Raw genomic sequence first — 13,317 nt, forward strand, 5'->3', positions numbered from 1 at the left:
AAGGCTTTACACTTGAGAAACATTTGAGGACTGTGTGTCTATTCTCAATGGAGTTTACAAGGATGAGGGATGATCTAATTGAAACTTACAGAAAACTGAATGGCCTGAATGGAGTGTACGTTGGGAAAATGTTGCCATTGGTAAGAGAGACCAGGACCCAACGGCACGGCCTTAGAGTAAAGGGAAGACCCTTGAGACTGAAGTTAAGGAGAAACTTCTTCAGCCAGAGAGTGGTGAATCTGTGGAATTCACTGCCTCAGAAGATTGTGAAGGCCAGGTCATTGAGTATATTTAAGACTGAGATAGATAGGTCCTTGATTGTCAGGGGGATCAAAGGTTATGGTGAGAAGGTGGAAGAATGGGGTTGAGAAAATTATCAGCCATAATTGAATGGTGGAGCAGACTCGATGGGCCAAATGGCGTCATTTCTGCTCCTATGTCTCATGGTTTTATGTAACCGTACCAGCCACCACCACTTCCTCTGGCAGCTCATTCCATTCAGTAGCACGTTCTGCGTGAAACAGTTACCCCTCGGGTCATTTTTAAATCTTTCCCCCTCATCTTAAACCTATGTACTTTGGTTGTGGACTCCCCTAACCTGGGAGAAAGACTTTGTCTATTCATACCCTCATGATGTTGTAAACCTCTATAAGGTCACCCCTTAGCCTCGGACTCTCCAGCGCAAAAAGCCCCAGCCTATTCAGCCTCTCCCTGTAGCTCAAACCCTCCAGTCCCAGCAACACCCTTGTAAATTGTGATGTAGTGTCTAAGGATGTACAGGCTAGGTGGGTTTGCCATGGTAAATGCCAGGCAATGGGGAAAGAGAGGGAGAGGTCCGGATTTGGGCGGGATACTCTTCAGAGGGTCGGTATGGACTCGATGGGCTGAATGGTGTCTTTCCACATTGTATGGATTCCGTGATTCTAACCCTTGGAGATTTGCCCCCATGGCAGCCATCTTAAGGCACTAGGCCAGTGTGTACTTCCTGAGAAGCAGTTGTCCAATGCACAGCAGCCAATGGTTCCCTGATTTCTCATCTTGCTTTCCAGATGTCAACGAGTGCTCCTCATATCCCTGTCACAACGGTGGGACGTGCAGAGATGGACAGAATGCCTTCACCTGCCAGTGCCTTGCTGGGTTCACCGGAGCACTCTGCGAAACAGGTTCAGATTGGTTTCACCTATAGCTCAAATCCTCCAGCCCTGGCAACATCCTTGTAAATCCTTTCTGAACCCTTTCAAGTTTCACAACATCCGTCCTAAAGCAGGGAGACCCGAATTGAACGCCGTTTTCCAAAAGTGGACTAACCAATGTCCTGTACAGCTGCAACATGACCTTCCAACTCCTAGACTCAATACTCTGACCAATAAAGGAAAGCATACCAAATGCCTTCTTCACTATCCTATCTACCTGCAATTCTACTTTCAAGGAGTTATGAACCTGCACTCCAAGGTCTCTGTTCAGCAACACTCCCCAGGACCTTACCATTAAGTGTACAAGTCCTGCTCTGATTTGCCTTTCCAAAATGCAGCACCTCGCATTTATCTGAATTAACCTCCATCTGCCACTCCTCAGCCTATTTGCCCATCTGATCAAGGTCACATTATACTCTGAGTCTCATATAGCCTCATTCTATCCTTTCTGTGGCATATTTGCAGGTGAAATCCAAATCGCTGTCTTTTAACTTTCTGGTGGATCTAATTCAATCATTTCATGAAGCGTTGTTCCATGAACAGCGAGTTCATCTGGGACAGTGGTGACTGTGACCTGTCTTCACCAATTCCACTCACCCATCACCTTTGTTTACATCGGCCAATCTTTGCATAAACCTTTTTCAGTCTTGCAACCTCTACCTTCAACTCTCTAATGGAAGGATCTGGGTTACCTGTGCACCTTCAAACCACCTTCACCCCACCACTGATGGTCACTGTTGTTAGTCAACTTGACCGGACACACTAGCGTTAGTTCTGTAAAGCTCTCTGTCTCAGTACCCTCTTTTTCTTTCAAAACTTTCTTAAATTCCATCACTTTGATTACACCTTTGATCAGCCCTTCCTCTTTTTACTTGGTGCCCTTCTGTGAATACTACGAAAGGGACTAGGGGCATATTTTTGCGCTTTACAGGAGCTATCTAAATTAAATCTGTTTTCGTGGATAAAGCTGACTTTTACTTACCTGGTTCCCCACTCGATGGATGGTGTACAGAAATAGATATTGAGATTAAGTGGAGAAAGTGCTCAGATTGGGCCTATTTGTTGCTTGTTCTGTTGAGGCCTTGCTTCAGTCTTTCACCTCTTGGCCTCCCCCTCCACTGTCAGACCTGTCCTTGCTGCTTTGAAAGGCAGGCTACTAGACTGTCCATTAAGGTGATGAACTGAGACACTGACTCCAATTTCCTCCTCCCTGTTTGTAGATGGATGGAACATGGCGGTGATGAGGAATTTAGGCTGTGGATGGCAGTAGAACAGACTAATAGCACCACATAGCCCCATCCCAGCACCAAAAACAAATTCAATTTTTAATTTAGTTGTGTGAAGTTTGAATTCTCCTGCCTGAGGTTGAAGATTGTTCCCAGAAGTGTTTATATCTCATGTCCCTGTTTCCATTCGTTCCTCCCATTCAGATATCAATGACTGTGTATTAAATGAATGCCAGAATGGAGCCACGTGTATCGATGGGATTGATAGGTACCACTGTGAATGTTCGGTTGGGTTTATTGGAAAACACTGCGAAATTGGTGAGTATTGTTGGGTGACACTGGTGACGAGGGTCAGAGGGTATCACTGAGGGCAGGGGTCACAGAGGTTCACTGAGGACAGGGGTCATGGAGTATCACTGAGGACAGGGGTCACGGAGTGTCACTGAGGACAGGGGTCACGGAGTGTCACTGAGGGCAGGGGTCATGGAATGTCACTGAGGACAGGGATGATGAAGTAATGCTGACAACAGGGGTCACAGAGTAACATTGAGGACAGGTGTCATGGAGTAACAATGAGTAACACAATTAAATACCTTCCCTCGGAGAGTGAAAGGAGCAGTTACCGAGGGAACATATTTAATTGGGAAAAGGAAATTATGAAGATATCAGACAGGAGTTGGGAAGTACAGACTGGGAGCAATTATTCCACAGAAAGGGCACAGCAGACATGTGGAGACTATTTAAGAAGCAGTTGTTGCGAGTGATGCACAAATTTGTTCCTCTGAGACAGGCAAAAAGGGGTAAGATTAAGGAGCCTTCGATGACGAGAACAGAGAAACGTCTTGTCAGGAGAAAGAAGGCAGCTTATGTAAGGTGGAGGAAGCAAGGATCTAGCACAGCTTTACAGGATTACAGGCTAGCCAGAAAGGAGATCAGACTGAGGAGAGCCAGGAGGGGACATGAAAAAGGCTTGGCAAGAAGGACGAGGGAGAACCCAAAGGCATTTTACTCATACGTGAGGAATAAGAGAATGATCAAGGAGAAGGTAGGGCCGATCAGGGATAGTGTAGGGGACTCGTGCATGGTGCCTGAGCAGATAGGGGAAGCACTAAATGAGATTTTTCCTTCAGTTTTCACCAAGGAAAGGGAACTTGTTGTAAATGAAAACTTAGAGGAGCTGGGATACAGTCTTGACCAGATCAAGATTGATGAAGTTGATGTGCTAGAAATTTTGGAAAACATTAAGATTGATAAGTCCCCAGGGCCAAATTCGATTTATCCGAGGCTGCTCCAGGAAGTGAGAAAGGAGGTTACTAAGCCGCTGGTGAGGATATTTGCCTCCTCACCCTCCACAGGAGTAGTACTGGAGGATTGGAAGGAGGCGAATGTTGTTCCTCTTTTCAAGAAGGGTAATAGGGAAATCTCTGGCAATTACAGACCAGAAAGTCTTACATCTGTGGTCAGCAAAGTTTTGGAAAGAATTCTGAGGGATAGGATTTATGACTATTTGGCAAAACATAGTGTGATTAAAGGCAGTCAGCATGGCTTTGTGAGGGGCAGGTCATGCCTCTCAAATCTTATTGAGTTCTTTGAGGACATGTCAAGACAGGTTGATGATGGTTGAGCAGTGGATGCGGTGTATATGGACTTCAGCAAGGCATTTGATAGGGTTCCCCATTCATAAAGTCAGGAAGTATGGGATACAGGGGGAATTGGCTGGCTGACAGAAGGCAGAGAGTGGTTGTAAATGGGAAGTATTCTGCCTGGAGGTCAGTGTTGAGTGGAGTCCCGCAGGGCTGTGTTCTTGGGCCTCTGCTCTTTGTAGCTTTTATAAATGACTTGGATGAGGAGGTTAAGGGGTGAGTTAGTAAATTTGCAGATGACACTAAATTTGGAAGTGTCGTCGATAGTATAGAGGACTACTGCAGGCCCAGTGTGACATAGACAGGATGCTGAGCTGGGCTGAGACTTGGCAGATGGAGTTTAACCTGGATAAATGCGAACTGATGCATTTTGGAAGGTCAAACTCGAATGCTGAATATAGGATTAAAGACAGGGTTCTTGGCAGTGTGGAGGAACAGATGAATCTGGGTTTGCAAGTACACAGGTCCCTCAAAGTTGCCACCCAAGTGGATAGGGTTGTTAAGAAAGCACATGGTGTTTTGGCTTTCCTTAACAGGGGGATCGAGTTTAAGAGCCGCGAGGTTTTGCTGCAGCTCTACACGTCCCTAGTGAGACCACACTTGGAATATTGTGTCCAGTTCTGGTCGCCCTACTATAAGAAGGATACAGAGGCTTTGGAGAGGGTGCAAAGAAGGTTTACTAGGATGCTGCCTGGACTGGAGGGGTTTGCCTTATGAAGAAAGGTTGAATAAGCTCGGACTTCTCTCTCTGGATAGAAGGAGGAAGAGAGGAGACCTGATTGAGGTGTACAAAATAATGAGTGGAATAGATAGAGTCAATAGCCAGAGACTTTTCCTCAGGGCAGGATTGACTGGTACGAGAAGTCATAGTTTGAAGATATTAGGAGGAAGGTATAAAGGAGATGTCAGAGGTAGGTTCTTTACGCAGAGAGTTGTGAATGCTTGGAATGCACTGCCAGTGGTGGTGGTGGAAGCAGAGTCATTGGGGACATTAAAGCGACTGCTGGACATACACATGGATAGCAGTGAGTTGAGGGGTGTGTAGATTAAGTTACTATCTTTGACATTAGGATTAAATCTCGGCACAACATTGTGGGCCAAATGGCCTGTTCTGTGCTGTACTTTTCTAAGTTCCATGGTCTATGAGGACAGGGGTCACAGAGTAACACTGAGGACAGGGGTCACGGAGTAACATTGAGGACAGGGGTCACGGAGTAACATTGAGGACAGGGGTCACGGAGTAACGATGGCCTCTGTATTTTCAAATGCGAGAAGTTACATACTGAAGCTTAACTGTTGGCCGAGAGAGGGTTCTCAGTGTGGGCCTGTGTTACAAAATAATACCAGGCAGTGGTTTACAAAAGGAATATTGTGAAGGGTCACAGCTGGAGAGTAATGCTCAGCAGGTGTAAAAATATTGCAGAGTAACATTGATCCGGGGTTGGAATATAAGTTTGGAGAAGACTTTCCGAATTGTAATTAGCCAGCCCCAGTGATGTCCCAGGATGGCGCTGTGGGACTGTGAGCGTTGAGATGTCCGGGGTAACTGTTTAGCTCAGACTACCTTCTGAGAGCTGCAAGGCTGCTGTATCTCCTCATGTTTGCTGCTGGATATGTCAAAAGGACTGATCTCTAAGCTGCCATTGCTGCCGAAAGAAAAGATATTCTGAAAAGGTCACCTGTTGTCACAGAAACCCTAACTCCCCCGGCGCTCAACTCCTTTTCTTCGACCGCACTCTCTCATCCCTGTCAAGAAATTAAGATCTCCTAGGAGAAAGTGAGGACTGGAGATCAGAGCTGAAAATGTGTTGCTGGAAAAGCGCAGCAGGTCAGGCAGCATCCAAGGAGCAGGAGAATCGACGTTTCGGGCATGAGCCCTTCTTCCTTTCCTGAAGAAGGGCTCATGCCCGAAACGTCGATTCTCCTGCTCCTTGGATGGTGCCTGACCTGCTGCGCTTTTCCAGCAAGAAATTAAGATCGCCCTGCTCCCTGACACCTTCCTGTTCAGCAACTTCCTACTACAGCTCATCAGCCAACTCCCCACCCACTTTTGATTTGATTTGATTTATCTATTGTCACATATAACTTGTCACAAAATACAGTGAAAAGTGTTGCACAGTTTTGCCACCCTCCAGCGCCACCTTAAAAAAAAAATACAGAAAAATAAACCAAAACATAGAATATTCAGGTGGAAAAGTACAGAAACAGTGTTCAGCTTTGTAATCCTTCTTGTTAAGTGTTCTGCCATGGAACTGATGGTCAGGCATCAGTCCCCTTTGCTGCCATTACTAGAATGAAGGTTGCCACTCTTCGACGCCATCTTGCCCCCAACGACGCCCCTGTCACTATCAGAACTTATTGGACCTCACCAATGCAGATGCCACCGATGCGGTCAGGTACCACACTGGCCCCCGCTGCCGTGAGTCTGTTTTGGGACCACTGCATCTGTTGCTGCTGAGTCTCCCCACTGGACCCAAACTCGCCTCCGCTGTCACCATGAGTCCACACTGGGCTCACTCACTGCCGAGATGCCATGGCTGCGACCCCGAACTCTTCAACAAGAGGTCAGTAAGAGAAAAGAGAAGAGAAGAGAGGCAAAAAGAAAGGCAATGAAAAGTAAAATGTGTGGAGTGGATGAACCCCAGACTCAGGAGCCCTACTCTACCGCCATCTTAGCGGAACATGCCACCGCTCACTTGACATTTCTGGTAGTCCCCAAGCATTCACTCTGGGGTCACATAGGGCATCTCTGCAGGAGCTCCGGAGGGTCGCATCCCAAGCCCACCCATCTTCAGCTGCTTCACCAATGACCTTCACTCCATCACAAGGTCAGAAGTGGATTTGCCGATGATCGCACAATGTTCAGCACTCTTTGTGACTCCTCAGATACTGAGGCAGTCTGTGTCCAGGTTTGGGCTGACAAATGGCAAGTAATATTCACACTATACAAGTCGCAATCAATGGTCACCTCCAACAAAAGAGAACCTAACCATCGCAGCTTGTCATTCAATGGTATTACTGTCACTGAATCCCCATGACCAGTATCCTAGGAGTTATCATTGACCTGAAACAGAACTGGACCAGTCATACTCTGGCGATAAGAGTAGATCAGAGCTCGGAATGCTGCAGTGACTAACTCACTTCCTGTATCCCAATGCCTGTCCATCTACAAGGCGCAAGTTAGGAGTGTGATGGAATACTCCCCATTTACCTGGACAAGTGCAGCTCCAAAAACATCCCAGAACCTTGACACTGTTCAGGACAAAGCAGCCCACTTTACTGAGAGCCCATTAACTACCTTCAGCATTGACTCCCTTTACCAGTGACTCACAGTGGCAGCAGGGTGTGCGGCCGACAAGAAACGTTGCCGTAAATCACTAAGACGCCTGCAACAGCATTTTCCAAACTCGGGCTGTAACAGCTAGAAGGATAAGGACAGCGGGAATACAAACACCTGCAAGTTCCCCTCCAATATCACTGTTCCTTCAGTGTCACTGGGTTGAAGACCAGGAACCGCCCCACCCTCCCCCCCCCCCTCCCCCGGCCTGAACAGCTTGTGGGTGAACCCACAATACCTTGATGATGGCGGTGGAGTAACAGAGCAACATGCGGGCTCCTGCTCAGGGCTCGGCTGCTCTGTCTGCTTTTACTTTCCTTTTCCGTTTCTTCGCTCACTTGTTTTTTTAGCTTAATCTCCAGGTCGTTCGGGTGCGTCGTGCGTTTCATTAACACGGATCGGCTACAATGCCGAATTGTGGACGTTCTTTGAATAACGGGACTTTCCTACCGAATGGCGGTACAGCGATCTTGCACAGCGTGATTTTCCACAGCTTGAGGTTACAGAGGAACCCAACTGCCGTGTTAAAAACAGAACTTAGCTTTTCGGGGGTGGGGGGGAGGTGTGGGTTTGTGCGGCGTGGAGCAGATCAAACCAACATGGAGGGCAAAGCCAACCTGGTGCCAAGGGAGATCCCCGGTGTTGATGGCAGTCATTCTGAGTGGCGGTGAGAGAGGGGACATGCAGCACCGGGGAGGCTGGTGGTGAGAGAGGGAGTACGCAGCACCGGGGAGGCTGGCGGTGAGAGAGGGGACATGCAGCACCGGGGAGGCTGGCGGTGAGAGAGGGAGTAGGCAGCACCGGGGAGGCTGGCGGTGAGAGAGGGGACATGCAGCACCGGGGAGGCTGGTGGTGAGAGAGGGGACATGCAGCCCGCGGAGGCTGGCGGTGAGAGAGGGAGTAGGTAGCACTGGGGAGGCTGGCGGTGAGAGAGGGAGTAGGCAGCACCGGGGAGGCTGGTGGTAAGAGAGGGGACATGCAGCCCAGGGAGGCTGGTGGTGAGAGAGGGGACATGCAGCACCGGGAGACTGGCGGTGAGAGAGGGAGTAGGTAGCACTGGGGAGGTGGATGGTGAAAGAGGGGACATGCAGCACCAGGGAGGCTGGCAGTGAGAGAGGGGACATGCAGCCCCGGTGAGGCTGGTGGTGAGAGATGGAGTAGGCAGCACCGGGGAGGCTGGTGGTGAAAGAGGGAGTAGGCAGCACTGGGGAGGCTGGCGGTTAGAGAGGGAGTAGGCAGCACCGGGGAGGCTGGTGGTGAGAGATGGAGTAGGCAGCACCGGGGAGGCTGGCGGTGAGAGAGGGAGTAGGCAGCACCGGGGAGGCTAGCGGTGAGAGCGGGAGTAGGCAGCACCGGGGAGGCTGGTGGTGAGAGATGGAGTAGGCAGCACCGGGGAGGCTAGCGGTGAGAGCGGGAGTAGGCAGCACCGGGGAGGCTAGCGGTGAGAGCGGGAGTAGGCAGCACCGGGGAGGCTGGCGGTGAGAGCGGGAGTAGGCAGCACCGGGGAGGCTGGCGGTGAGAGATGGAGTAGGCAGCACCGGGAGGCTGGCGGTGAGAGAGGGAGTAGGCAGCACCGGGGAGGCTGGCGGTGAGAGAGGGAGCAGGCAGCACCGGGGAGGCTGGCGGTGAGAGCGGGAGTAGGCAGCACCGGGCAGGCTGGCGGTGAGAGAGGGAGCAGGCAGCACCGGGGAGGCTGGCGGTGAGAGAGGGAGTGGGAGTAGGCCTGGGGCACTGATGGGTTCGAGGTCAAGCCTGAAGCGAGGGAGGTATGACCCTTGTGACGAATGTGAGGCCAGCATGGCCAGACTCTTCCAGACTGTGGTGTTGAACTATTAACTGAGTTTTGTTGCTTCTCTATATTTTATTAACATTTAACTTTGTAACAGTTTGGTCTGCTTTATACCAACATTCCGTATCTGGATACCTTGTGTAGCCAAGGTGGCGCTGTTAGTGGCGAATTGTAAACGTTTCACTGTGCTGACATGAATACATGTGACAATAAAGCTCATTCAGTTCAATCCACCCCAGCATCATGCAATAGTTCAAGGTGGCAGCTCTTCACCACCACCTCATGAGCAATCAGAGACAGGTGATAAGCTCTGGCTCAGCCAGCAACACGCAAGTCATGTGGACAAATAAAAATCAAGAGTCTGAATTATTCCGTGGACCATGTGTATGTTGGGTGTGGGCGTTTGCGCTCCCTTTTTGATTTTCTGAAAAACCTTCTCCTCTGCTTTTGGTTGCACTTCAGTCCCACGCTCCTGATCTTCGGGCACCCAGTACGGAGGAGGGAGGGCAGGTCTGAAGACCTCCTCGTGGGTCTGCTGCTGGGCCTGGCCAAACTGGCCATAAACAGGTCCAGGCAGCGGGCCGTGGAGGGGGTCGTTAGGGCCGACTGCCTGCCCCTCTTCCGCGGTTACGTTAGGGCCCGGGTGTCCTTGGAGAAGGAGCACGCGGTGTCCACCAACACCCTGGAGTTGTTCAGGGAGAGGTGGGCGCCGCAGGGAGTGGAGTGCATCATTTCCCCCTCCAACTCTATTTTGATTTAGTCCCTGCCCTCCCCTTCACTGTTTGTTCACACAGCATTGCCCTTTGATGTGAAGGGCACTGCTTGTCACAGGCCGCTCGGGTGTTTTCCTACTTTTCCTGGTGGTGGAAATTGAATAAAGATTTGTACACCTTGTCTCTCACTGTGTCTCACAGCTGCACACACACACCATGGGTGCTGGGGTTAAAAATAATAAGCACTACCGCAGTTAGGCGGTAGGGTGGGGGTTTAAAAAGGGAAAAAAAATAAAAAGGGGTCATTTCAGGAAAACATTTGGGAAGCCCTGGTTTGGGAAGATGAGATTATGTCAGAGTAATTTCCGTTACCCAGATCCGAGCTGAGATTGCTCATCGAGTAATATTGATGCAGGTCAGAGTAACAGATAAACGGATGACAAGTGTTCCATTTAACACTTGCTACTGAATCGGCAATAGGTGAAAGTGTGGACAGTCCAGAAAGTGACTTGCCTGAGGAAGTTAGGGGGCCTGCAGGTAAAACCAGAGTTTTTGACAAAATGGTTGGTGGCAGGAGACATGCAAACAAAGGCTGAGACTCACTCAACATTTCGCAACGAGATGTTACCAGTTTGACTGCTGTCCTGTCTTCCGGTTACAGCTGACTCCTTATGTAACACCAGAGTGTGTCTAAATGGTGGTGCTTGTGAAGCAGACAATGGAACTGCAGTGTGTATCTGTCAGAAGGGCTACACTGGGGAGAACTGTGAAAATGGTGAGTTCTTCGCCTTCTCTCCTCAGACAATTTCTATCTTTTCAAGTCACCATTTCTGTTTCTCTCTGGATTAAGGAAGAAGGGATGGGCTTACGTTTTTATCGGGCCTTTCATGATCTCCAAACCTTCCATTCTTTTCACATCCAATCAAGAGTTTCCATAGTGTAGGCAATGCTTTATGTAGGAAACATGTAGCCAATGGCTGCACAGCAAGATTCCTCTTGAAGCAATGTGCCCTTATATGATTGAGAAATGCTGCCGAGATTACTGAGGAGAACTTTCCTGCTTGTCTTTATACTGACTGTTGGAAAACTTTATGTCCACCTGAGAGGCAGATACAACTTCAGTTCAACATCCAATCTGGTAACTGGTGCCTCCTATAGTACAGTATCCCTCAGGGCTGCACAGGGATGTCAATCTCGAGTATCTAAAATGGAATTTGTTCCTACAGCCATCAGGACTCCATGATGAGAGTACTATTACTGACCCCTAGCTGTCAGTTGTTTGTTTGATCTCCCTCTTCTACTCTCCCCGTTATTAGCTCTTTCCTACACACTATCCCTCCCTGTGCCTACACATTTCTGTCCTTCACTTAGATTTTACTCTCCCCTTCAATCTGTGTGAGTCCCTGCACTCAGTTGTCATAAAATTGGAGACAGCTCTCAACACTCCTTGGCAATGACCAGGCAGAGCAGATCTCTCCCCCTCTGTACCTGCCCTGGGAGAGTTTGAGGGTCAGCGTTAGGGTCACAGACATCTCTCTCCAGAAACCTATTCCTTTTCTGGAATGACCACATCTTCCATTGGCCAAGGTGATACGACCAGTGAATTTCATAAATCACGGTCGCTCAGTGGTTAGCACTGTTGCCTCACAGCGCCAGAGACCTGGGTTCCATTCCAGCCTTGAGTGACTGTGTCGAGTTTGCACATTCTCCCCGTGTCTGTATGGGTTTCTTCCCACAGTCCAAAGATGTGCAGGTTAGTTGGATTGCCCATGCTAAATTGCTCATAGTGTTCAGGGATTTGTAGGTTATGTGCATTATAGGGGTAAATATAGGGCAGGGGGACTGGGTCTGGGTGGATTACTCTTTGGAGGGTTGGTGTGGACATGTTGGGCCAAATGGCCTGTTTCCACACTAGGGATTCTATGAGGTGGACTGGTGAGAGGCTCTCTCTCTCTCTTTCTCTCTAAGTTAACTCAACTTGTTCTGGGGCACTCTGAGACATTTCTCTTGCTGGTGGATGTCATAATATCATCTACAATGCTGAGTACAGTGCAAAGTAATTTGTGATAACTATGTGTTGTTCAGGAGTAGTTTTAGTGTGAGAGGATCTCACTATTGAGTGTTAGGTCATAACAATGCTGTTTCTTTTATGATAGAGACTAACATCTGTGACTCCAACCCATGCTTAAATGGAGGAGAGTGCATCGACCTGGTCAGTAATTACACATGTCTGTGCCCTTTGTCATACGCAGGAAAGCATTGTGAGACAGGTAAGAGGAGACCTTTGGTAGCAATGTGACATTCATTGTAGCATTATGAGGGCTCTGGTAGCTGGGTCTCGGATGGGCATCATATTTGGAGTGGATCTGGCTCGCCACTAAACAGCCACCCCTCTGGTCTGGTGGCAGGTCTAACAACACTGGGGACTTCTGCAGTACAACAGTGTCATGGTCTTCACGCTTGCATGAAGACCTGTTTGCACACCAGCTGTTTCTTGACAGAAAGGAATCACTTGTGTTTGACGAGTGCTACTGAATAAACCAGAATTGTTCCATGTGTTCAGTCCATCGTGCACGCAGCTGCAGAAAGACAGTCTGAGTCATTAAGCTGCATGCTCATTCACTCTGGTGTCAGTGCTGGCCAAGCTTTGGATGACTGTGTGGAGTTTGCACATTCTCCCCGTGCCTGCGTGGATTTCCTCCGGGTGCTCCGGTTTCCTCCCACAGTCCAAAGATATGCAGGTCAGGTGAATTGGCCATGCTAAATTGTCCATAGTGTTAGGTGCATTAGTCAAAGGAAAATGGGGCTGGGTGTGTTACTCTTCGGAGGGTCGGTGTGGACTGGTCGGGCCGAAAGGCCGGTTTCCACACAGTAAGGAATCTAATCTAATCTAATTTAAGTTAATGTAACTGTTGACTCTGACTAAAACCCATCGGTCTCCTGTCTTATGCATTTAGTGTGTAGCTGCAAGGGAGATTTTGGATATGTCTGCAGCATATGATCCAGAGACCAAATCGTTAAAGGTGGATTAGGACAGTCAAGAGTAAGGAGTGTCCGGTGGGTCAGTAGGTAGTTGATCATCTGGAGAGACTCCTGGTGGCTGCCATTATCATCCATACCATTCTCAATTCCCTGTAAACAGATCATTAAAGTTCAGCTTCTGTCTGTCAATATTCATTGACGGGTAGTGTCTCTAAGCAAACAGCTGCTCTCCTAACACATGAAATAGCAGGTTTAGACCATCTAAACAACTGAGCCTGCTCTGCCTTTCTCTGCAGTTCCTTGCTCTGTAGCTTCCTCCCTACCTGTCAATTATCACTCCATTACTCCTCTTTCTCGATTGGCTTCCTCTTACCAAGGCCAGATTGGGGCGCAGTTTGAAATAGTCTCTAACAATGACTTAACCCAAATCCTGT

At 48.8% G+C, this 13,317-nt stretch overlaps 1 protein-coding gene across 3 annotated transcripts in view; it reads left to right on the forward strand.

The window, feature by feature from the left end:
• The window catches only part of sned1 (sushi, nidogen and EGF-like domains 1), a 250,937-nt gene that overhangs the window by 166,905 nt on the left and 70,715 nt on the right, over positions 1-13,317 (forward strand). For 2 of the 3 annotated variants that reach the window (XM_060834967.1, XM_060834966.1), the window contains exons 6-9: positions 1,050-1,163; positions 2,624-2,737; positions 10,563-10,676; positions 12,058-12,171. In XM_060834967.1, coding sequence (XP_060690950.1) covers positions 1,050-1,163; positions 2,624-2,737; positions 10,563-10,676; positions 12,058-12,171 — 456 coding nt within the window. The remainder of the gene's footprint in view (positions 1-1,049; positions 1,164-2,623; positions 2,738-10,562; positions 10,677-12,057; positions 12,172-13,317) is intronic. The other variant, XM_060834968.1, reaches the window with a different exon arrangement.

This window comes from Hemiscyllium ocellatum, chromosome 13 (genome assembly GCF_020745735.1).
Source record: "Hemiscyllium ocellatum isolate sHemOce1 chromosome 13, sHemOce1.pat.X.cur, whole genome shotgun sequence".
Lineage (NCBI taxonomy): Eukaryota > Metazoa > Chordata > Chondrichthyes > Orectolobiformes > Hemiscylliidae > Hemiscyllium > Hemiscyllium ocellatum.